The sequence below is a fragment of the Calypte anna genome, chromosome 2 (genome assembly GCF_003957555.1).
Source record: "Calypte anna isolate BGI_N300 chromosome 2, bCalAnn1_v1.p, whole genome shotgun sequence".
Classification (NCBI taxonomy): Eukaryota; Metazoa; Chordata; class Aves; order Apodiformes; family Trochilidae; genus Calypte; species Calypte anna.
This window is the reverse complement of record NC_044245.1, coordinates 59,420,184-59,445,279: the sequence shown is the minus strand read 5'-3', so window position 1 is coordinate 59,445,279 and position 25,096 is coordinate 59,420,184. Positions and strand designations below refer to the sequence as shown.

At 41.9% G+C, this 25,096-nt stretch overlaps 1 protein-coding gene across 4 annotated transcripts; it reads right to left on the bottom strand.

Moving 5' to 3' along the window:
* ADNP2 (ADNP homeobox 2) lies at window positions 1-23,081 on the bottom strand. 4 transcript variants are annotated; one of them, XM_030444830.1, is made up of 5 exons: window positions 22,893-23,081; window positions 17,124-17,284; window positions 15,486-15,605; window positions 10,468-10,557; window positions 1-5,003 (listed from the first exon to the last, which is right to left on the bottom strand). In XM_030444830.1, the coding sequence occupies exons 3-5, from the start codon at window positions 15,591-15,593 to the stop codon at window positions 2,067-2,069; spliced, it is 3,135 nt and encodes a 1,044-aa protein (XP_030300690.1). In that variant the 5' UTR covers window positions 15,594-15,605; window positions 17,124-17,284; window positions 22,893-23,081; the 3' UTR covers window positions 1-2,066. The 4 variants fall into 4 exon arrangements, with proteins under 4 accessions (XP_030300690.1, XP_030300691.1, XP_030300692.1 ...); XM_030444831.1 differs by having other exon boundaries at window positions 24-5,003; window positions 22,997-23,081; XM_030444832.1 differs by lacking the exon at window positions 22,893-23,081 and adding an exon at window positions 22,706-22,748 and having other exon boundaries at window positions 24-5,003.
* Window positions 23,082-25,096: the final 2,015 nt, after the last annotated feature.

Genomic DNA, 25,096 nt, shown 5'->3' with positions numbered 1-25,096 from the left:
AGTTAAGACAGTTAGCTGGTTTATTTGAAACTGTGAAATCAGAAGTCCAATAAATAAAATGCTTAACATCACTGGACACTATGTAGGAAAACTGTTGTAAGACTGACCTGCTCCCTTGATGCCTGAAGCATGGATGAAGCCTGAAATTACTTCCTAGCTCCCCACTCCAAGCCACACTGTTGTTTCCAGGACAATCTTTAGCCATTTGTGTAAAGCTTTTCCCCAGATTTCCGCTGTCAGACTCCTCCCAGCTTCTTACACATAGCCCTTCTTTGGGATGGACTGCACACACACAGTCTCATAAATGGTGTTTATACTGTTCAGCACTGCTTTGAAATGATGAGGTTTTTCCAAATAGCAGATTCTCCCGGTTTAAGTTAACTGTATGTTACATATAGATTAACACTCTTTGAAGTTATCAATAGGAAAATATCAAGATTGTATTCAAAATAGAATTTCAAATAGCTTATATAACCTTGGATGGAAAGTCATCAAAGTCGGCTAAAAATGCCACGGCCTTTTAGAAACAGCACAAAAAAGCAACTCTGTATCTGCTTCAAAAACTACTGCATACAACAAAAGTATGCTTACTACTTAAAAAATAGAACTAAGCTTGGGCATCATCACCCATGCCTTGTAACACTGGAGCAAGTGCACTGACAGAAGAGCCTGCTCTTTTTAAGGCTGGGGAGAGGGGTATGAGGAGGAATTTTTTTTTTTTTAAATGCATATTATAGCTTATTTATTATATACCAGGTCATTAATGATTACTGGAGGCAGTGCTTGACAAGCCAGATAAAACTAAGCATACCCAGAGAGAAAGATTGTACTAAACAAGGCCCCAATGTAGTCACCGGTACTATAGTTTGTTCTTCAACTCAAGTGAACCTTCCCAACAGCCTTTCTGTAACTGGAATGCCAATTCCTATCAAACAGGATAGTCTGAGTTTATTTTATGATTCTTATGCTCTCTCTAGGACAACAAAAAACAAAAACTACACGAGTATCACCGGTTCAGGTTCTCAATGGTTTAAATTCTTGAAACTAATCTGATTTCAATTTGTACAATTTCTGACTCAAAGGACTTCAACCCACATATGTAATAAGCTGGGAAGGAGGCACTGCTCAGTTATTACTTCATGCAACAGTAATTTCAAATAAAAATCAGGTTTTTCACCAAACTTCAGTGCTATTTGGACAGGGCTTCTACAGATAAGTAACGTGAACAGATGTCATATACTCCACGTATCAAAGCAATCTGACACTCTCCAAAGCAGCTTTGGGTTTTGAAAAAGAAACCGAATGTCACTACCAAGCTCTGAATAGTAAGTATTTAAAAAAACAAGTTTCAACACCAACAAAAATAGTAAATACTTCTGCTTAGCAAGATCTATTAACAGATAATAACAACAATTTCAAGTCAGTTAATTAAAACACTTCAACAAGCACCCCCAAGCCCCTCAATCCCCACCATGTTAATACTAGTTAGATATTACAAGTCAACATGTTTAACTGGCTGGCATGGCTACTTTGACTAAGAAAAAAACCCCAAAACATTGCCATGTCTTTTACTGCTACCAGTGCATAGGGAGTTTGCAGGGGCAATGAATATAGATGTTTTTCACCTAGTTTACGTCAGTACTTTAACCAACATTATACACTTTATTGTTTAGAAAAGATGACAACATTGTAGAAAAATGAAATTATATTTCTTTTTAACAGGACAAATGTTTTACATGGTGGTATAAAAAGCATAATGGAAGCCTGGAGAGGTAGGAAGGGAAACAGAACAAAAAAAAAACAAAAACAAAAACAAAATGAAAACAAAAAAACCCAAAAACGCTATTACAGAAAAAGTAAAAAGATGTGGAAGTCTGAAGACTTCAGCTTTTTCAAATACCCAACTATGTGTGCCTTTCATAGTAAGAGTCACAGATGAATAAGACTTTTTGTACTACTGTATCCTTCAACAGGCCAGTCTGCAAGCTAAAACAAATAATACAATAAAGTGTTAAATGTGTAAGTATGCAATTACGGATTGCTTTTAGCTGTTATAAAAAGCTTGTTTACACATGTAAGGGTTCATCTTTTATATTCATACTGTGCTTAACATTTTTTAGCTCAGACATACTGAAACCCAACAGCACAGCTGGTTTGTGATTATTAATTGCCTTTAAGCATGTATTCCTCCTTCTTCCAAAGAACGATGCAACATCAATTTTCCACATATACAGGAGTGAGGAAAGTAACTCTATCTCTTTTTTAGAAGGATATGGCCTCTCATGAAAGTAGTCTGTCAAAAACTGTTTTTGAGCCTCGTATGAGTTTTCATCGTACTGTTTAGGATCTACTGCTAGAATGCAAAGATCCTCACTAGAAAGAAGCTTCTTCATCTCAGTCCTACCATGAACCTTCTGTCGTTTGAAAGGCACTACCCCTGAATTTTCTGGAGTTAGAGCTATACTTAAGCTCAGAGGCTGCTGTTCCTTATTCCTTTGGTCTTCTGCAACATAGCAGGAATCAGATTGCTTTCTTTTCAGTATCAGAGAATCATGCTTTTCTCCATTCACAAATAGCAGCTCTTTCTTCTCAGAACGCTCAAGCTGCATCTTCATGCTTGAGTTGCTATCTTTGGGAGCACTTCTACAACGGAGCAAATGCACAGCAATAGCTGTCAGAGTCATATTTCCAGTGTACACACCACAACAGTGGATGCACTTGAAAGCAGGAGACTTCAAAATTGTATGTACAGTTGGCATGATATGATGCCGCTCTTTCAAATGCATTTCATACTTATCTTTACTAACAAACGTACCAAAGCAAAAGGGACAGGTTAACACCTTTTTGTTGCTTCTGTTGCTCACTTCTGCTGTCTGAGGTTTCACTTTGATGTAAACAGGGACAAGTGTCCTGGAATTCAATCCAGCAAGCACTGCCAAATGTACTTCTCTTTCACCCATGTCTTCTTTTGGTAACACTGTACTGAAATCGAAGTGTGGAAATACAAGGTCACCCTGAGCATCGTTCCCTAGTTGAAATCCTCTGTTGCTATAATCTGCATGCAACTGCTTTTTCCCGTTGTGTGTAGTTTTGTTGTGCTCCACAAGGCTTTTTAAGTCATGGAAAGTAACTGTGCAAAACAAGCAAGCTAAGCCATGCATCAAGAGATGTTTCATAAGCTCTTCCTCACAGAGAAAACATTTACAAGAGAAACACCGGACAGTCTTTTCCGTCATCCACCTTAAAAAGGGTGCGCAAGCTGCAAGTTTGTCAGGTTCCAAGGTTTCCTCCATTTTCACTTCACCGTGTTTGTGGGCCACCTCCATGTGCACCTGGTAGACATTCGATGGGAAAAGTTCATTGCAAACAGGGCAAGTCTTCCACTGCTTCGCCTGTCTTGTTTCAGGACCTGGTGGGGAGGTTTGTATAGATACATTCTGAGACGTTAAAACCATAGGAGGAGAGGGTGCACCAGCTGGTGACTGGGACAACTGGGTTACTGTCCCAGACTGCATGAGTTGGATGGGCACCTGTGGGGGGGCAACAGTTGCTACACCACCCCCAGGAGGCACGGGCAAAGTAACCGAAACGGGGGCAAGAGTGTAGGTAGGTATGCCATTGACCTGCTTCCCAGTTGGGATCAGCTGCCTAAGTATAGAACCTGCAGTCAGAAAAGTTGCATTTTGAGGAACTGCAGGCTGAACTGGCTGATTTACTGGGATAACTGCTGGGCCAACAGGCTGATTGAGCTGAAGAAAGCCAGGCCTAACAGGGTGTCTGACACGAAAAACCCCTGAGGCAACAGGCTGGTTAAGCTGGAGAACCCCTGATGGAACTGTCTGGGCCACGGGAAGGACCCCAGGACCAATGGGTCTGTTCACATTCCCAAGCGACTGGTTGACAGAAAGAACTCCTGGTGCAACTGGTTGATTCACAGAGCTGACAGGCTGAGCAACAGGCAGCACTCCAGCTGCAACCTGACCATTCACAGCACCAATGGGTTGATTAATAGGAAAGAGCCCAGGCTGGTTAAGGGGAAGAACTGCGGGGGCCACAGTTTGATTTACAGTCCCAACAGAAGGAATAGCTCCAGCATTCACAGACTGATTAAGGGGGAGCCTATGGGAAACAATGACAGGCTGGGAAGGTGATGTCTGAATATTAACATTATTCTGACCTACAGGAAGCTTACTAGATACAAGAGTGACATGTGACGGGGCAACAACCGGAGCAGAAGTTGTAGGTGGAATGCTACAAGAGGCACTTGGGACAGTCAGTGATGTGACTGTGTTCTGAACTGCTTTTGGCTGCACCACGCTCTGATTTTGATTATTTGGCGGAAATGCAAGCTGAATGCAAGCTGGAGCTGCAACAGAACCTGCTGGGCCAGTGGCAGGCCCTACAGATGGAGCAGCCACCGCAATGCCCTGTGGAGGCTTTGGAGCAATATGCATTTGTTTCACAAGTCCTGGTTTCTTAATATGTTCTGAAATCACAGACCGAAGTTTGTTCTCCAGGTCTCTGTGTATTTCAGCTGTCAAGACATGGTACATTAAAGAATCTTGGCTGTTTGCAGAAGCATTACATTTTTTACAGTAGTGCTCAACAGAATTCTCTTTACTTTCATCAGGTTTCTGGCCAAAATATGTACTTATTAGGTTTTGAAAATGGTTCATCAACACATGTTTCTTCATATTGTAATACAAAGTGTCTGTAAAGTGACATTTTAGGCATGTAAAGTTTATAATGTCACTCCTGAACTGTTTCATGCCATCCAAAATGCTGACTGTATAGTTCTGTATTCTTTTATTAGATGAATGAAACATCCGGATATGTTTTCCCACTATTTTGGGATCAGAAGCAAATGCACATTTTGGGCAAGAAACCACCAGCTCTTGGTCCATTTCATCCTCATGGTAACGATGCAAGTGATTCTTGAATGAAGTAAGTAATTTTGACGAGAACTTGCATAAGCTACAGCAGTACGGCTTTGTTCTGTATCTCTGTAAACAAAACAAAAACATCCACTTAGAAACTGCCAGTTCCTAAATCCCTATTATCTGTTTGAAAGTAGCTCTGCATTTTCACCTGACAAGTATGCCTTCATAGGATGCATAGCATGTATCTTCTGAGTTTCAGAGATCTGTTTTTGAAAAGCAAATTTTAAGATGACATACTTAAAGTGAGAAACATTTGTGCCTGTTCTGCTTCTTTATAATTTTTAAGAAGCCTTGAGGTTTTTCTGCTCCAGCTCACAAGTAATTCTGAAGCCTGTTTTCATAAGGATCCCAGAACAAGCTAAGAAGAAATAGTGTGCCACCATACATAGGAAGTGAAGTCTAAGGAATTAGGAACAGCAACCTTTTTAGTATGCCACTGTTAAGGCTTTATTTAGTTCAGAGTCACCTCCTATCAACTGGAGAAAACGGGGATAGAGAAAGGGTTGGGAGGATTGTGTATTTATATACCCTATCCTCCACTGAAAGCTCTCCAAAAGAGAGCTGTGTCCCAGCACAGCCACAAAAGACTTTTTTTAACCTCTTTGGAGCCAGATTAGTAACAGAAAGAAATTAAAAAATCCTTTTATGATAAAGCAGCAATGATCTCTGTATTATCTCAACATACTGGATGACCCATCACAATAATTTATTCAAGAAATTTCCTCTCACACACTCATTATAGAGCATTAACATATCTCACAGAAAAATATCTTAACTGTATAAAAACAAACCCACCTTCCACTAAGCAATAGTTTGCTCCCTCATTTACATGTCACTCAACACAATCACTTTTCATATCCATACAAATATTATTTGTTCTTTCTGAAAAAAGGTAGTCATGTTAGCCATTTTTCCTATCAAATTCCTAGGAATTTAACCCTGGCTCTTGCCAAAAAACACAGAATCAGTCAAGGAACATCCAGGTAACAGATCTGCACTCTCGAACACCCAGTGAAACTTGCCTGTTTCCTCCGATGTGGTTTTTCACCTGACTTTGGTTCCTTATGCAACACCATCCAGAGAACAAGCAGCTCTACCACTGCAACATCCAGCCTGGCTATATCACTCACATGTGTTGCAGACAAACAAAAATCTGTGCCACTATTTTTCAGTCATTTCATATAGCATTGAAAGTTTCATCTGTCAGCAGTACTAGAAAAGTATCCAGATGATAACTAAAATCTAACCTCCAAATTCAAAAGACTGGGTCAGATAAGGCCACTGCCTAGCTAAGGCTACTGAAGAATACACTGTGAAGGTATCAGTGAATTATCCTCTACTTACATTCTTTAGCTGTCTGGTCTCAGCTGCCAGTAATCAGCACCACAGCAAATCAATCTTACATTCAAAGTACACTGAGAAAGACCACTGACACTACCGAACTAATAAGGACAGAGCATTATTAAAACCAGCACCTCACTAGCCTTACTCGTTCAGAAGTCTGGTGACAAAGAAAGGCAAGCACTTATTTTGATTGGCTGTCCAAGGTTCAGGAAAGCTTTTATGCTTTTATATACTGGGCCCACTCCTTACTCCCCAACACCCCCCACCCTATTTCTGTCTTGGGTCTTTCTGTCCCCATAAACTTACACTATAGTGTAACACAGTCAGTATTTCTTTGATGTCAAGTCTGAACAACTGTTATATCAGGTGCAGTGAGAACACTCCACAACTAAGTGGCTCCAAGTGCTGGATACATTTTCTATTCCACAATAATGATGTTTTTTACTTCTTATACAAACAAGCATTGCAGTATACCACTAAGAAACCATCCCGACACTTGCATACTGTTAAAGTCATGCAGAAATAATGTTTCATGCCTTCTTAAATCATTTATTTCTGGTGGAGGTAAAAAGTATCACATATAAGCAAAAGAAAAAAGTTCTGAACAACTAGCTCTATCAAATTAGGATGAATCCTGGAGTACCACTACTTAGCTAAAAAAACAAAAACAAAAAAAAAACCCCAACCAAAAAAAATCTTTTTCATAATGACACATGTGATAGTTTGCTACTTCGATGTTTTCTGTACAAAGCAGAAATCTCCCAGATACCTTAGAAAATAATTTTGTCAGCATGTTCTCCTTGCATACACACCTAAGCTGCTTTTTATGTTGACATGTGCTACCATAGTCTACTAATGGCACCTCAGTTTTATAGTTAATTTGACAAAGAATGCAAAGCCACAAAAAAATAAAGCATCTTAAAGATTGACCAACAGAACCCTAGACTGTACAAACAATCCAGAAATGCTTTGTGGAACCCAAAAAAAGAGTATTTGCCACAAAACAGCTGCTCTGACAAAATGGACATTGCACTCGGGTGGAGGCCTCATTCAAAAGCCACCTGGACTCCCTTCTCTCAAGGAGAGACCCTCATTTGGGGAACCACCCTGATAAACAGGGCCCTGTTCTCACAAGAGCAGCCCCTCCTTTGGTGTCTATCCCGATCAGCTGAACACTGTCCTTGCAAGAGGAGCTCTGTTTGATGGGCACCCTGACAGGCAGGACACTGTCCTTATTCCATAAGGGACAGGGGCAGGCAAGCTGTGCCCTGCAGAGGCAGAGTGACATCTTGTGTGTGCCCCAGGTAAAGCCACTGAAGAGGCTGCAAGCACAGAAATCAGGGTTATTGCTGTGTCATCCCATCTGGAGGGGCCGAAGTGAACACCTGGCTGTGCAAGATACGCCAAAGCCCTTCTGGGAAATGGTGGGGTCAGGTGGCATAAAAGAGGCACACTCCAAATGCTGGATGCGTGCCCACCATCCAAGAACCACAACTTCCTACTAAGATCAGCACTGGATGCAAGGGTGGTGATATCTATCTTTTCTTTATCTCTCCATCTGTTTCTAACCTTGTCTCAGAAAGCAGGTACATCAGGGTAACATAGTTGGCAACTTTATGTTTTACTACCTGTTGCTTTGTTCAACTTCCTCGGTTGTCACCTGTTGTTTTAACACTTCCCTTAAGTTTTGCTAACTTGTAATCCATTCCTTTGAAAGTATCATCTTGCTAAATTCTGCTACTTTTAATCCATTGGTTCAAAAGTATAATTTCTAATTCTGCTAGCTGACACTTTACTATCTTACTTTTAAGTAAAGCTGTGTTTTTATACAAACCTCCTGGATAACAGTCTTACTCCTAGAGTACCGCACAGAGAATTCCCAAACTTAATCTCACTGAATGGGTTGTTAAAAGAGATTAGAGATGGAGGAGAATTTGGCCCAGCTGCTCCTAGGCTCCTCTCTATAGGATCTTAGAAAGCAAGGAGGTCCAGTCCAAAACTCCCTGTGTCAACCCCTGTTCCAGAGTACTCTAATCACACCCACCGTGTGAGCTGTGCTCACTTTGTGAGCCCTGAGAGTGCCACACCTGCCTTGTGGGGCGTGACATGCTTATTGGAGGCACTTAGGAAAACTTTCATAGTCCCACTCCAAAGAACATACCACAGAATGCAGTAACACTTTGTTGTGTAGTCTCACATTCCCCACAACCTAGAGACAAGCAGAAAGACACAATAGCCTCCAAAAACCAAAGCTCTTCAAGAATTAATGCCTCCCTAAAGACTACTGGTAGAAACCATCTGCTCATCCAAATAAACATCAACTCCAGCCTGCCAACTTTCCAATGCAGCTCAAATACCATAGTCTCCCCTTATGGCAACAACTTTGGAACAGAACATCCTACAGGACCAACTTCTTTTCTCCCAAATCCAGGCAGCATGGTGCCACAGTATGTAAGTGATACACATTAAAGAACCATGGTTGTTTAAAGAAAATGGATAGGAAAAAGTTTAGTACCCAAAAGAGATGCATAAGGAATAAAAAAGGGTACAGGGAAAGAAACCAAGGATCTTACAATTAACAGGATTTATTCCCTTAACCTAAACTAAAGGCAGTCATGATGGAAAGTAACCACAGTCTTCTGAAGTCACTGAAGTCACACTTAAATGCTAGATGCAATTTGCCTCTATGAATCTAGTCAAGCAAGTCACACTTGACTCTTCCATCCACAAATTCAGATGAACAGATGAACCTCCAGCCTTAAATGTGTGAACCCAAGTTCAGGAAAAGAAAACTAGGAGACAAAGCAGACAAAGGTCCTGAAGGCTGGGAGGGTTCACAGACTACTGAATGGAAGCTTGGCAGAGACTTGAGCAGCTTTGTTTAGTCAGCTGTTGTTAAAAAATGGAACCATTGCACCCAGCCTCAGAGATACTAACAGCAGATAAAAGCCTCTTTGGGGTCAGGATGAAAACAGAAGACACTCCACTGTTTACATGCTGCTGACAAGACTTCCTCACGTGTCACCATTTGAACAGGAGGAACTAAAGAAGGAGGGCTTTCAGACTCTGAGAGGGGCAGGATGCAAAAGGAGGGATCTATTCCCTCCCATTTCTTCCCATATTCTATAGAAGATCAGAAAGCCAGCAGCTCCTTCCTCTTTTTCCTCTCAGCTCCCACTGGTCATGCTACTGTTTGTTCCAGCCAGCTTGCCATATGTTAATCACATGTTAATGGATGTGTGTATCTGTGTGTATATATATATATATATGGAATATATGTATTTGTATGTATTTCTATTTTTTATCTTACACTTTATGTTATTGCCTTTCCCGTGTTAAAAAAATCTGTATACAATTGTTTTCAGTTTCCAACCTAAGGTCTTCAGTCTTTATTCCCCTTTTATCTTCATACCCCCCCCTTTTGGTTTTTTTGGAGGGAGGGGGTGCTGGGAGGTGGGAAATGAGAGGAATTCTGTTAGGTTTGTAGTCTGCCCACACTGCTAAATCATGACACTCATGGAAGCCATCAGAAGCCCTAAAACTCTTCAACAAGACTAAGACTACCACATCTCTTATGGTCTACACAGGTTACCTTGGAAACTTGCTAGAAGATAGAGATATAGTTTGGTTTGTTCACCTCAACCCTACCTTTCTTGTAAATTCTAGTTTCACAAAAGATTCCAGCTATACAGAACTAAAAGCTGCTTCATATATACAAATGTAACTGGAGTATGTTTTCCACCACAACCCTATCTTGAGACACTAATGCTAATTTCATCTTAATCCACTCACATCTATCCAATCAGTTTTATCCTTCCGGTGAAACAAAAGCATTTTGTATACAGGAGCATGTTAAGACTACACATCAGATTAGGCTAAAAAGGCAGAACACAAGTGTGGCATCTTAATTATTGATGTTCAAGGTTATATGCTTAAGGCCAACAAGCAGCAAATATAGTCCTCATAACCACTTGCATTACAGGGAATAACACAGGCAACAGATTCCCCTGACAAACAGTACTTTAAAACTTAGAAAAAACTTGATACTTAGAAAACAGATGTAAAAGCTAATTTTTTTACCATAAAAATTTGTGGTTTTATTTTTCCAGGACTTCCAAAAGTGATAAAATTTGATGGCTTCACATGCACATCTACCCAGAATTTCTAACACAAATATACATACCTTCCTTTTGCCCACAGGCTCCCAAGGAGAGACATCACTCCATGAAGTGTTACAAAAGTGTTTTTCACCTGGGTCAAAAGTTTTAAGATTCTAGAAGAAAAAAAAAAATTCTGCTTTTACAGTCAGTTCTCAATACAAAGATAACCTCAGTACAAAGCATGGAAAACGAAAAAAGGAAAAAGCACACAGAGGATGAACTGGAAGTCCATACAGTATTTGGATACACATCTCAAAGTTCAGTTCAAAGAAATTATTTTTGAACTCTTATTTTACATCAAACGTTTGTTCATATGGGACTGCCTGGAAACACAGTAGGAATTCTGAACACTTCAGTTATTGAAAATAACACAGGAGTGAAAATATTTATACCAATTCCATTGCTTCTATCCAAGTTCACAAGGAAGAAAAAGACATTTTCTCTCTTTATCTTGCTTCTCCTAAATCCGTAATATTTCAGTATTTACTTCCATTTATTAACATACCACTACCATTTTCTTTGCAATGGGTTTTAGTATTAAACCTTCATAGCATTACTGTGTTCTACAACTTGGAAAACTTAAGACACTTAGAAGCTTATTCCAAAGAGCTGCAGTATTTCCCTCAAGCTGTAAAAGCAACAGTATTATCCCATCTGGAACAACTGTGTCAGTGTAAACAAATTTCCTCATAGCATTCTTCTAGTCAATCCCATCAGAGCAAGTTTACATTGCTTAAGCCAAAGCCAGCTAGCTACTACTCTAAAAATCTTAATTCACTCTCCTATTTTTTGAGGCCTGTAACATCCAAACACAAACTTAATGGAAAAAAAAAACCCAAACAACTAGATTCCTTTTTGCTACTGTGTGACAGGGCTTTGGTAGTAGTGGAGGGGAGACAAAGGTAGCTCCCATGAGAAGCTGCTGGAAGCTCCCCCAGCACCAAAGATCTAGACCCACCTCTGTCCAAGGCCAAGCCCATCAGTGATGGTGGATGCACCTCTGCAGTTAAAACACTCAAGAAAGTGAAAAAGAAACTCATGTCACAGAAGTTCATGAAGGACTCTCTCATGACAGACATTTTTGAAGACCCTAGGCTATCTTCAACACCACACGAGAGTGCATTAGATGAAGACACTTCCCAGATGCTCTCAGATGTAAAAACAAAGCCTTCAGAGGTCAGAAGCAAGGACAGGTAGCCTGGGAGGAATATGAAGAAGTTGTCCAAGAAGCCAGGGATCAGGTTAGGAAAGCTAAAGAACAGATAAAATTAAATCTGGCCAGGGACATGAAGGGTAACAAGAAAAGTTTTTACAGGTACATTGATGGTAAAAGAAAGATTGGGAAAATTTGGGCCCTCTCCAGAAGGAAACAGGAGAGTTGGTCACATGGCATATGGAGAAGGTTGAAGTACTCAATGCCTTTTTTTTTTTGCATCAGTCTTCAACAGCGAGGGCACACCACCCAAGCTGCAGAAGGCAAAGGCAAGGACTGGGGAAGGAAAACCCACCAACTGTTGACAACCAGGTCTGAGGCCATTTAAAGAACCTGTATGTGCACAGGTCCGTGGGACCTAACAAGCTCCATCCATGGCTCCTGAGGGACTGACGGATGAAGTTGAAAAGATGCTGCGCAGCATATTTGAAAAGTCATGTCAGTCTGGTAAAGTTCCCACTAACTGGAAAGGGAAAACACAAGCCCCATTTTCAAAAAGGGAAAACAGGAAAGAACTGAAGAACCACACACCACTCTCACTTCTGTGCCCAGCAAGATCATGGAGCAGATCTTCCTGAAGGCTCTGCTAACAAACATGGAACATCTGGAGGTGGTAGGTGGCAACCAACATGGCTTCACCAAGGACAAATCATGCTTGAAAAATTTGGTGGCCTTTTATGATGGGTTCACAGCACTGGTGGCTAAAGGGACAATCATTTAAGTGGAGTAGTGCAAAACATATGAAACTGTTCCACACAACATCCTGGTCTCTAAATTGTAAAAAATGAAGTTTAATGGATAGACCACTTGTGAGATAAGGAATTGTCTGACAGTCACACTCAGAAGTGTGCGGTCAACAGTTTGTTGTCCAAATGGAGACCAGTGAAAAGAGGAGTTCCTCAAAAGTCAGTACTGGGACCAGTGCTGTTAAAACATCTTTGCCAGTGACATGGATAGGGGAACAGAGTGCACTGGCCATCCTTGGAGTTGGACCTGCCTTAACAGACTTGAGGTGAAAACTGCATGAAGTTCCACAAAGCCAAGTGCAAGGTCCTGTGCCTGGGCTGGGGCAATCAAGCACAATTACAGGTTGAGAAGAAAACGGACTGAGAACAGCCCTGAGGAAAAGGACTTGTGAGTGCTGGTTGATGAGAAGCTCAACACGAGCCAGCATTCTGGCCTGCATCAAAAGCATGGCCAGCAGGTCAAGGGAAGTGATTCTCCCCCTCTACTCTGCTGGCCTGAGACCCCACCCAGAGTACTGTGGCCACTCCTGGAGCCACCAACAAAGGGGCAGGAAGCTGTTGAAGCAGGTCAAGAGGAAGGTTGCACAAATGATCAGAGGGCTGGAACACCTTTCCTATGAATACAGGCTGAGAGAGCTAAGATTATTTTGTCTGGAGAAGAGAAATATCCAGGGAGAGTTAATAGCAGCCTTCCAGTACCTGAAGGGGACCCACAAGACAGCAGAGGAGGGAGGGGCATTTTATAAGGACTTATAGCCACAGGATATGGAGCAATGGCATTAAAATGGAAAAATGTAGATTTAAGCTTGACACTAGGAAGAAACTGTTTAGTGTGAGGGTGGTGAGACATAGGAACAAGTTGCCCAAAGAGGCTGTGGGTGCCCTGTCCCTGGGAGCATTAAAGGCCAGGCTGACTGTGGGTTTGAGCAACCTGGTCTAGCAAGAGGTGTCCCTGCTCATGCAGCAGAGTTGTCACTAGATGATCTTTAAGGTCCCTTCCAACCAAAAGCATTTTATGATTTTATGAAATACAGACTACAAATACAGGTTTAACCCACAGCAACTACCATGGATGTTCCCCACATCCTCCTTTCCTTTCACAAACCTCCATTTATTCAAAATTCTGCAAGATACTTAGAGAGGGCAAGATGTTTCCACTTCTGAACCAAACATCACTGGAACAGAAGTAAAAAAAAAAACCAAAACAAAAAACTAATGCAGTATTTATGTGAAATTTACAGGCAACACAGATTATTCTGAGCAACAAAAAGAAACAAAGCCTCTAGCAGTCAAACAAATACACAATCCCACTTAATACAGGCTCTGTCTGCATTAGGCTCTTGTCCACACTGTGCAAATGTGAGCACCCCTTCGTGTATACAATTATAATGAGTCAGGTAAACCCAGTGACAATTTGATTTAAATTACATTATTCAAGATTTAGAAAAATATAGCTAAGTCTGAAAAAGCTAGAAAGCTTATTGCAACCTTCAAGTTTCCCTAAGGAGAATCCTGAGGAGCTCAAGGCAACAATAAGAAAAGAAAAATCTTCCTTTCCAAGATCAACATATAGAAACTGTATGAGTCATCTGTTTGCCCTCCAGCCTAACCTCCTTAAAAAAAAAAAAAAAAGCAAAAAAACCCAAAAAACTTAGAAAGAACCCTTACTAGTAACAAGAGTAACCCCACAACCTTAGAGAACACCATTCTTTTCTTACAGGTGTATGACAGATAAAACAGACTCGAGGTTTACTAATAATTCTTCACACAAATACACTGGAGTAAATTAAGACACTGTTAAAAACATTTTCTTAAAGTTTATGGCCTACCCTAAACATGTTCTCCTTTTGGTTTGAGTACTCTCCACCAAGAGAGGTTCCAAGACTTGAGGACCAAATTCCCATAAGCCAATTGTTTGTGACAATAAGTCTAGATAATTTTGCTGGAGACTACTTCCTACAGAGAAATATTTACCAGTAACTGTTCCTATCACAATTAGTGCTGCAAACAGCTATTCTGAACTTTTGGTTTAAACAGTTCATGTGCCAGAAGCAAGCTATGATGGGCTAATTTGTTATTCCCTTCCCCCATTTCTTACATCAAAGAGGGAAGGAAAACCATAGAAGGGAAAGGAAATTTTTCCACATTACCTGGAAAAAACAAATTGAAGTTACCAACTTGGTTTAAGGAAAGTTAGTTGCAAAAAAACTAAAATGGTCTATTTTCAGCCCACACTTCAGAGCTGTTTCTGGAACAGAAATGTCCACTGGGTCCCCCCTGACCACCATTTATTAAAAATGAAATAAAACCAAACACACACCATCCCCAAAAATAAAACACTAAGAAAATGGGTATTTCTAGACAAATACACTTTTCCCCAAGTTCTTACAACATTTAGATACATCATTCTTCAACTGCAATAACCCAGAATATTCCAGAATCACTTATGCATGTAGATCTAAGCATTTCTTTTCACAATTATCCACTTACAGTGGATAAACTTCAGAGGATAAACACTTCAGAAAAAAAACAAAACAAAACAAAACAACACCACCACAAAACACACAATAGGACCCTAGAGATAGTGAACTCACCTTAGTACATTCCAAATGCCTGATTACAGTCAATATGAAGTCACAAATATACTGAACAACCAAACACACATCCAGCTGGCTATAATACACTTACCACTTTACCCACTGAGTTGCATTACTGTGTTTGCAATTTTTCTGGTATTCATCAAATGGTTGGGGTTGGAAGGAACCTTTTAATTCCAAACCACCTGCCATGGGCATGGAGACCTTTCACTACACCAAGTTGTCCAAAGCCCCATCCAACCTGGCCTTGAACACCTGAAGGGAGAGGGCATCCTCAACTCCTCTCAGACACCTATTTCAATGTCCATATTTTTCCATGCACTAAAAAAACTAAATTCCAGCCCTGGCATATGAGTAGTCAGTCAAGAGTAATTCTTTAAGCAAAGACACCACCATCAAGATCTACAGCAGCAGAATATCATACAAAAAGTGCAATATTTTTCCAGGGTTTACATTTCAGATTAATGTTACTTCAAATGCTTTACCTTCAACAATTCCCTGCAGCTGTCAAGTCCAAGATCCACAAGAATGCCCTTCACCTTTTTTCGAGCCTTCCTGATATTATCAAGATTTTGAACAGGAATTTGAAACATTTTGCACTTTTCCTGAAAAAGTAAAAAAAAAAAAACAGAAAAAAGATGGAATACTTGAAGACAGACACTTGGATTTAGCACTACTAAAACACAGACTGAAAACTGCATTCTTACATATGAAACACCAAAAGCCTTAAGCCAAAGAACTGGGCTCATTACTATTTTGCAGTACATCATTTGCTTCCTCTTAATGGAAAAAGGAACTGACTTGGCAAGGAGGGGAAGGGTTGGACAGAAATCCTTGCATTTTTTCTCCCCTATCTAAACAAAATTCCAAGTTTTTCTTTCAGATCTCTGTCTATAAGGCAACTATACTACGTTTTGTGGCTTCTTTGTAAAAGCAAAATTGTAAAAAGCAGAATTTTACTAACCCCTATTCAGAAAATTAGTGTAATCTCATTTAGGAAAGAGGAATTCAACACCTTTCACCTTGAATGTTAGCATCAAGATGAGAAGCTTCTTTGATAATCTGGTTTGTCGTCATGTGTGTACACACTTAAATATGATTGCTAGTAAAATCTAAATTGCCTGCAGAAGTTTCTTTTGCTATAAACTGACATGAACATAGACATAAGACAAGATACTACAATATTAATGCAGCAGAAATGTAATTAATGTATGGAATTGATAGCTAAATATGCTGAAGTGGACAATGATTTCTGAACACACACACACACACACACACATTTATAGGTCTCCTCACCTGAAGTATACACAGCTCTATCACTTTCCCCTACTCCAGAATTTGGATTTCTATTCTACCCTGCTCCCTCCAGCAAGCTACAATAGTTGTAGCCCACCAAATGGAGGACGGTAACAAGTAAATCAAGATTACAAAAAAGCAGATTATCTGCTGCATGTCAGCTATTCAAAGTGTTGCTGTGCAGCATGGCTGTCCATCTGTCTAGAACATACCACCAGGGAGGGTGTAGCACTTCCCCAACAGGGAGGCTTTTACCACTTCACATGCAGCCAGGCTATAGATGCCTCAGTAGTTTACCTGAGGCTCCCAGTGAGTATCCCCATGGACTCAGCTTAATAAGTATGTACATTTATCACCTCCACCCTAGATTACAGAAAATGTAATTCAGACAAATTTAAATGCATACAGAATGCAACAGAACTACCCTGCACTGAAAAAGGTCACTGGGAGGTTCACAGGTTATTTCTTTGATAGCTGGCGGAGGACTCAATGGAATTCAAAAGATCTCAGTCCTTACTGCTAAACAATTCCTCCAGGCAGTACAAGTTCTATCAAGAAGAACATGAAAAAAATTACAATCCCCTAGCAATACTTCAGCCTTGTTGGTACCCAATGTCTTGAGAAGTTAATGCTTCTCAAAAACAAAACAAAACAAACCTCCTCCCATATCAGCCAGAAGTCAAAAGCTAAGAATCACCAAAAGCAAACCTCATCCCCAAAAAAAAACCTTCTACTATGTATGTCATAACCCAAAAAACAAGCCCAGACTTTAATTTATGTACAAAACATGAAACTGACTGTTTTTAATTAAAATTCAAACAACTCACATGCTATTCTCCTCTTCTTTTTTCCCCAAAGGAAAGGTGTGGAGAGAGAAATGGAGAGGAAGCCCCATTTGACAGCTGCTAGTCTTGTTTTCTAATGTTTTTTATCAATAAGACGTGTAGAAGGCATTCTGATACCACTGGAGTGGATATGGAACAGGCACCTATACAGAGTGGAATAAATCAGAGTAATTAGTCTGGCACCCTATAAAAATCCATGCAGTAAAATTAAGACGCAAAATTAAGACAAAATCCTCTTTTGACACTAAAGTCAACCAGCAATTTGTATATTCTCTGATCGAAACTTTATAATCAGTCCCTTGATGACATAACATTATGTGCAACAATCCCATGGCCCACTGGTGATAACTGAGTTAACAGGCTGTCTCCATGATCTTATTAGCCAGGAGATACGTTTCCACTGGAAGCAGTTCCTCCACCTGAGTCCCTTAACTGATAAATGGATGCTACTAAAGAAGACCAAGTGGACATTTCTTGATGTATGTCTGTCTCAAAAAAAGAAAAAATATTACTCTAGAAAGGTGGCATAGCATTTCACATCCACGTATCTCAAGTAACCTTTCTAACTACAGATTGCTGATTTTCAAGTAGTTAGTCTTTAATCCAAAAATGTTTTTTTTCTGTATCACATGCAAGGTTACTCAGCTAGTCTTTAAACTGTTCGGAAGCAAAACTTTAAGTTACACACCTAACAATCTCTGCATCCAGAGACCAGAAATGCCCTATCATGCAGGTCACAAAATTTCAAACTTTTAAGCTTATTCCCACATGCCTTTAGTTTAACTTCCTAAATACAATACAGCTTATTATCCATGTATGTTGGGGCTTTGGTAGTGGGGTAAGGACTCCAGGGGTCACTCCTATGAGAAGCTGCTAGAAGCTCACCCATCTCCAAGCCTGACCTACCTCTGGCCAAGCCCATCAGAGACAGTCAATGAGTCTCTGCAGTAACATCTTTTAGAAGGGCAAAAGAGATTGCCAGAAGACCTGCAGCAGAGAGAGGAGTGGGATGTGAAACACTTATGCAGACTGGCACAGAGACTCCTTGCAGCCCAAAGTAGGCTGTGAAGAACCACAGTGGAGCAGATATGGATCTGCAGCCTGTGGGAGACACTTCACTGGAGCAGGTGGCTGTGCCTAAAGAAAGCCTTGACTCTGAAGAAAGCCCACACTTCAGGAGTGAATTTGAGCCCAGGAAGAAGGATGGGTGGTGGGAAGGTCTCCTTATCCTACTCTGATTTGACTGGTAACAAATTAATTGACACCCAGTCCCAAATTGAGTTTGCATTGGTGAATCAACCCTCCCAGTCCTCATTATCTTTTCTCCTCCCCAACTCACCAGGGGAAAGGACCAAGTGTGTAGCTACATGTTGCTTAGCTGCTGGCTGAGTTTAAACCATGACACCACACTCTTTTACTACTCACTCATTTTTCTTCATTTTGGACATTCTTTAAACCTTAGCTTGCACTTTGCTCCCATGCACAGCTACAATCTACAACTTCTTTGTTGATACTCATTCCATTCTAAAGCATCAAATTCAATATGAAATCACAACAGTAAAATTAAAACCAAGTTACTCTACCCCATGAGCCCTGATCCTTTTACAGCACCGGCTACCTAAGAGACAAATTTATATTAAACTATTTCTGATTTAGTTTCCACAAAACTGATAATCCATTGCATTTTTACAGACAGTACCTTTTCATTAACAAAAACCAAGGCAAGTTAATAGCAAAATAAAAGAACCACTGTAGCAGCTGATGTCCCAAACTCAGTTCTCAGGTCATTCAGCCCTTGCTCAGGCATTCTGTCCATCCATCTATTCCTGCCTCCCATTCAAAGCAGATTCAACAACAAACTGCAACCAGAGCACTTTGTGGCTTGGCCAGTCAAGTCTTGAAAACCTCCACAGACAGAGGTCTGACAGCCTCTCTGGACAAAATTCTTCCAGTGATGAACTGTGGTCACACTGAAAGGTTCTTTTCCTTACACCAACTCAGCACCATTTTAGTTTCTGTTCCTAAGATACATATATGCAATCAAATCAAATACAAAGCTGATACAGAGCTAGAGCAAGGAAGATGCATGCAAATACCCCCAGCAAAATCCAGCAGTAAGCTACATAATCAGAGATTTCATGAAAACAGCCAGTTAAAGAGAACCCTGTCAGAAGATCCAGAGAAAAAAGGCTGCAATGACACCAGACATCTACACAGAAACCAGATCTCTAGATGTGCTCCTCAGAAGCTGGCCTTCACTAAGTCACCTGCTTATAAAACTGGGAAGCTATAAAAGGGTTATGGAATTTTGTCCTTTCATATTATCTGCTTTGAAAATTCATTCACTTTTAGATTTTGTACCTGTTAATCTAGGGAACTGTTATTAGTAACTGTGAGAGAGATTTTTATAAAGACTTTCAGGTCTTGAGATATTTAGGTGGCAAGTATTTTTAAATGTTTGTTTACCAATTTAAATTTCAGCTCTTATCAGACTTGACAAGCACCAGCAAAGAATTCTTAATCTTAGTTTCAGTAAACTCATAAGAAGTTGATAATTCAATTTGTTTTTTTTTTAATTTATTGAGAAAACAACACTAACTGCTTCATTCCTGAAAACGAAAGCATGTGATATAATAATTCTCCAAATCTAAAAAGCAAGAACAATGGATGGCAACGACAAGGGTTAGGAAGAGAAGCATGCTGTCAAACTGCCCAAAGAATGTTAAGTTCAGCTTGGCTATGCCAAAGTTTACCTGAGCAATCTTGGCTTACGATAATCCTATATGACCTCCAAGATGTCATATCTAAATATCCATTCAACTGGGTATTAAACAAACAGCTCCATTCCCTTATCTGAGAGGGATTCTGCCTTCTGAGAGATTTAACTTGGATTTCAGAGTACAGTGTAATCACCAAAGGCCTTTGGAAGGGAAGAAATGCATGTAGCTTCCTATCAATAACTCTAGGTGTTCCAACAGCTTTGAAAGATTAGATTCTTGGAACGAAAAACAGTCAAATTATCTGAATGGATACTATTTTTGTTATTTTATTTGTTGTAATCTAAAAATTAAACTGACTACAGAATAAATAGATTTAACAATTTACTGAGTTGCTCTGGTCAGCAAAATGCTACCTTATTTAAATTCCAGTTTATATCCAAGTGCAACTTGATGGAAATCTTATGTTTGAAATTAAACTTTGTGTCCAACTAAACCAGAAACCTTTACGGGTCTCAAGTTATAAATCTCCAGTAGTCACAATAATTTTGCTTCTTTCTTGACTACAAATCACATGCCAGTCATCTAATTGTCATCTAATACAAGGCAAAGATGGCCATCATTCAATAGTTCCTAACATTATAAAAAGCATTAAGGTATACAATTACCTACAGAAAGAAAGAGCACATCAACCTCTATCCTACCTAAAGTCAAATCAAAACAAATTTAGATCATTAACTTCACCTACTGTGGTTTAAGTAACTGCTATAATGCTTCATTAAAATAAACTCAAGTTAGTTATCCAAAACTAGTTAGAGGAGGAGACTACAGTCATTCTAACTCACGGAGCCCTCCTAGAGCACTCACACAGAGCTTTACTCCCTTGGGGACAAGCATCAGCCAAAAACTGAACTCAGAAGGACCCAAGCTCACTCTAGATGATTTCAGCATCTATATGGAGCCTATTCAAATTCTACAGAACTCATCAGTGCAATGCATTTGTGAGTGGAGTCACACATCAAGCCCTGCTACTCTAGAAGGGGTATAACTGCATTTCTATAGCCCTAGTCAATCAGGTATGACTTGGACATTTTACACGGATGCACAGAACAGTCAACAGCACAGATGAGCCACAGTCCAAACAATTCATCAAGGAAACAGACTTTAAAAAAACAAGGCCATGCTACAAGTTTCAGTGGAAGGACTGAAGTGTTTAAAAACAAGCCAGCTCTACCAAGGGCTCTACAGGACCTAACCCAAATCATAGAGTTCCCAATATTAAAACATAAGGCATTATATGTGTATGCTCTTCATTATGCCTGAGGATTTGCTATAAACTGAAGATGGTAGAGGTAGTTCTGTTTGCTTTTAACAAAACCACTGTATTATTAATGAACTATTGGAATTACAGGTCTTATTGCAACTAATAATATAGCATCTTTATTACACACACAGATTGTCTAAATATTGCTATATGAAACTTTTTTTTGTTCTGAATTAAGTTTCTTAAAAAGAGCACTGCATTTTCTAGAATATAGCATGGACTGCAGAACTCAAGAGTGAGTCTTAAAGTATTGCTCTACAAGTCTTTTAAATGTTTAGGGGTTCAAACATGTATTTCAATGATAAAAAAAACTAAGAAGGAACACAACCAATTCACACCCAATAGTTTACTTGTCAGGACTTATCAGGTGAAATGGAGCTGTTCATAATTTTGACAGAACTGTTGCAGCAAAAGCTAAATACATACCTTTTATTCTACTTACAAATTAACAGGAAAAGAACTTCCCACTACCTGTTCACATCTACAATGCAATCATATTCAAATAGTTTTAACAACTTGCATTGTATGGGCTGTTTCCTTACATTATTCATCAACTTTTTCATTTCTTCAAAAATTTACATACTTTAGTGCCACAAGAAAATTTAATGTAACTTCACATTTCATTAACATTCTAGTTCTGAGGTAACCCAAATCTGTCATCCACAGACTCCAAGATTATCTGTTAAATTGGTTCCTTAGATACTCTACCGTTTAAGTACTGACAGACATTAGGGAAAAAGGCCGTACAAAACAGCTACTTCATTAGCAGTAGTCATAAAGCAGCCAGTCCTCCCCGAGTTCAAGTGCCTCATTAGGCTAATTTCTTCTTCCGATCACGGGCAGGCCAGGAAGCGCCTCCGCCGAAGCCAACGCGGGCAACTTTGAGGGGATTACGACGGACACCGGTGCGGTGGAGCTAAGTTAGCCACGGCGGGAGCGCACCGCAAGACGCTGGCAGCCACAACCCTGGCGTCAAGCAGGGACCCCGCATCCCGCCCCCCGTTAGCCAGCTGGCTCTCCGGAAACCTCCAACGAGCACCGGCACTGCCCGGAAACCCTGACGGGCCGGCAGGTGATGGCAGAGGAGCTGACAGCCCCAGGGACGACACCGTCGGGGCTGACAGGAGCCGCCCCCGCCCGGGCCGCCTGAAGCGGTCCGTCTACCGCGGGGCATCACCATAAACAGCTCCGGGTACTTCCCGGGCTGGGAGACTCGCCCAGCTCCACCGCTGCGTAGGGGCAATACCTCCTCGGCAGCGATTCGGCCCCATACGGGCCGTGGCACGGCTCGGTGTCAGGACCCTACCCGCCCGTCCCCCGGCGAAGCCGATTAGCCGGTGACGACGCGGGGTCCGGGCTTCCCGGCGCTGCCCCTCGAGGATGCGAGCGAAGTCGGCGAGGCACGGGGCTACAGCGCCTCAGCTTGCGGAGCCCGCCCTTCCCGCCCCGCGCACCTCCGCCTCCCCGCGCCCGTCGGGGCGGGCCGCCTGCGGGCGCCAGCGGTTGCATCCTACTGCACCTACCCCGGCCGGGCTGCAGGGGGAGCCCGCCGGCGCTCCGCCGCCTCGCCTCGCCGCCCCTGCTGTAGCCGCAGCCGCCGACCTGGCGGCGGGCTCAGGCCTCAGCCTCCGCCTCCCTTTCCTCACAGCGCCGGCCCCGCCGCGCCGCCTCGGCCACCGCGCCCTCTCGAGCAGCGCCGTGCCCGCCTACCCTGCCCCGTGGCTCCTCCTCCGCCTGCCGCCGCGCTCACTCCGCGCCCCACGAGGGCGGCGGCGGCAACAGCGGCAACGACATCGCCGGAGCCCGGGACCGACCTCGGCTCAGACCCTGCGCGCAGCGCCCGCCGCCGCCGCCCGCTCCTCATCCAGAGCCAGAAAGAGAAAATGGCGCTCGATTTATCCCAGGAAGTGACGTCGAGGCTCATTTGCATGCCAGGCAGACAGCCAATGGGAATATACACAGGCCTGTGCTCCCATTGGCTCCCCGCGGGAGATGGGCGGGGCTGGGGGCGGGGCTTCACGTGGTGGTGGGGCCCTGCGGCCCTGGGGCTCACCTGCCCTCCACCTGTGCCTTCCATGGGGGGCTCTCGCGAGAGCTGGGGTCATGACGTCATAGTGGAGGAGGAGGAGCCTGCCAATCGCCTTCATCACACCAGCTGCCCACGTGACCACCCAGCAGGCATGGCCTCATTTCCATGGAATGTTGGGTGAAGCTCCACTGGCACCCATCTGGCAGCTCTAAGCACCTCCTACCCCCACCAGCCAATAGGGCGAGGGATGCCCAGCAGCCATGTTGCCCATTTGAGGAGGCCTTACCTGCCACCTCAGCCCAGGGTTTAAATTCACCTGCCAGGTCTGGTGGCCATGGCATGGCACGGCATGGCATGGCGCGGCATGGCGCAGCGCGGCATGGCGCTCCAGAAGACTGAAGCTCCCTGGCAAGGATTCATGGGTCCTGGGCAGAGGAGCCCCACTAGACCCCCCATCCAGTGACATGGTCAGGGGGCATGGTGGTATTACGCCCATGGCACTGGAAGACATGACAGACTGGTGAAACGTGCAATTCTGTAGGTCACACCTTTGAGCTGGGTCTACCAGATGTCGCCATGTCAAGCAGCAGACACTCCTACCATGATCATAGAATCATAGAATTGGCTGGGCTGGAAGGGACCTCAGAGATCATCAAGTCCAACCCTTGATCCACCGTTGTAGTTACCAGACCATGGCACTGAGTGCCACATCCAGTCTCTTTTTAAATATCTCCAGGGATGGAGAATCCACTACTTCCCTGGGCAGCCCATTCCAATGCTTGATCACTCTCTGCCATCTGATGGCAGATGGTTTCTAGTAAGCACAAGGTGTGAACGGTATTGACCTGTGCTGGTGGGTAACATCCTTCCCACAAGGACCAAGACAACTGGTGACAGCAGTGTTGCGGGTGAATCTTCACCGCTGAGGTGCCCGGTGCTGCTCTGTGGCCAGAGTAGGCAGGAGGAAGGTTGTGGCAGGAGGTGTACTGTAGTGGCAGTGCATGGCGCCATGCTGGGTTGCATCCTTGGCCCACTGGGAGCTGTTTCTGCCAACTCTGCCATCTTCCTGTAACAGCTTTTAGTCTTCACCTTTGCCACGAGGTTGTCTGTAATTGCTCAAGCCATCTCCAAAGGGTTTACAAACTAATTAGTTCAACAACAGTTTCCATAAGTGTTCACAAGGTAAATGCAAATATCGTCTCATGGAAGCCAAGGGGAATTTTGGCATTGGCCTTGGTAGCCATACAGTTTCCCTGTGTGCCTGTGAATGGCTCATATGCACATCTGTTTGACCTCTTAAAGCCCTCTGAAGGCCACAGCTGTAGACTGGCTGGTATCTTGTCAGAGAGTGACACTAAAAAATATAATCACATTGGCTGAAAATTACGCTGCTTTTTTATGGTAGCAGCCATAAAAAATATTTACCATTGTAGTCAACACTCTAATAAGGAAATTGGAAGATTATTAGTAGCACGTTTTGGGGGGTGATGACGTTCTGTTATTAAAAATTTATAAGTTATAAATCTATCAGCTGTGTACTTTCTGCACCATTGTGTAAGTGGGAGTGTCAATAAGTCAAGACTCAAAAATATTAAAAAATATTAAAATATTAAAATTATTAAGAAATTTTAAAAATTTAAAAATTAAAAATTATTTTAAAATATTAAAATATTAAAAATATTAAAATATTAAAATATTACTTGAAAAAAGGGCAACCATCTCTGAAGGATAAAGCATTCGTGGTAGACCGCAATATAAAAAACTGTTATTACACAATGCAAGGAAGGATAAGTCCCAGTTAGTTAAATATAGCATTTAAAAGAATTTAGCTGCTGGCTAATAGTTCAGAAATTAAAATAATTAAATATGTCTCTGCCTAGGTGGA

Excerpts from the sequence above, each read along its gene's own strand:
- ADNP2 (XM_030444830.1), bottom strand. The coding sequence starts at position 15,593 with ATGTTTCAAATTCCTGTTCAAAATCTTGATAATATCAGGAAGGCTCGA. Across the intron at positions 10,558-15,485 it reads GCTGCAGGGAATTGTTGAAG|AATCTTAAAACTTTTGACCC; the intron begins GTAAAGCATTTG and ends TTTTTCTTCTAG. Across the intron at positions 5,004-10,467 it reads AGCCTGTGGGCAAAAGGAAG|AGATACAGAACAAAGCCGTA; the intron begins GTATGTATATTT and ends TTTTGTTTACAG.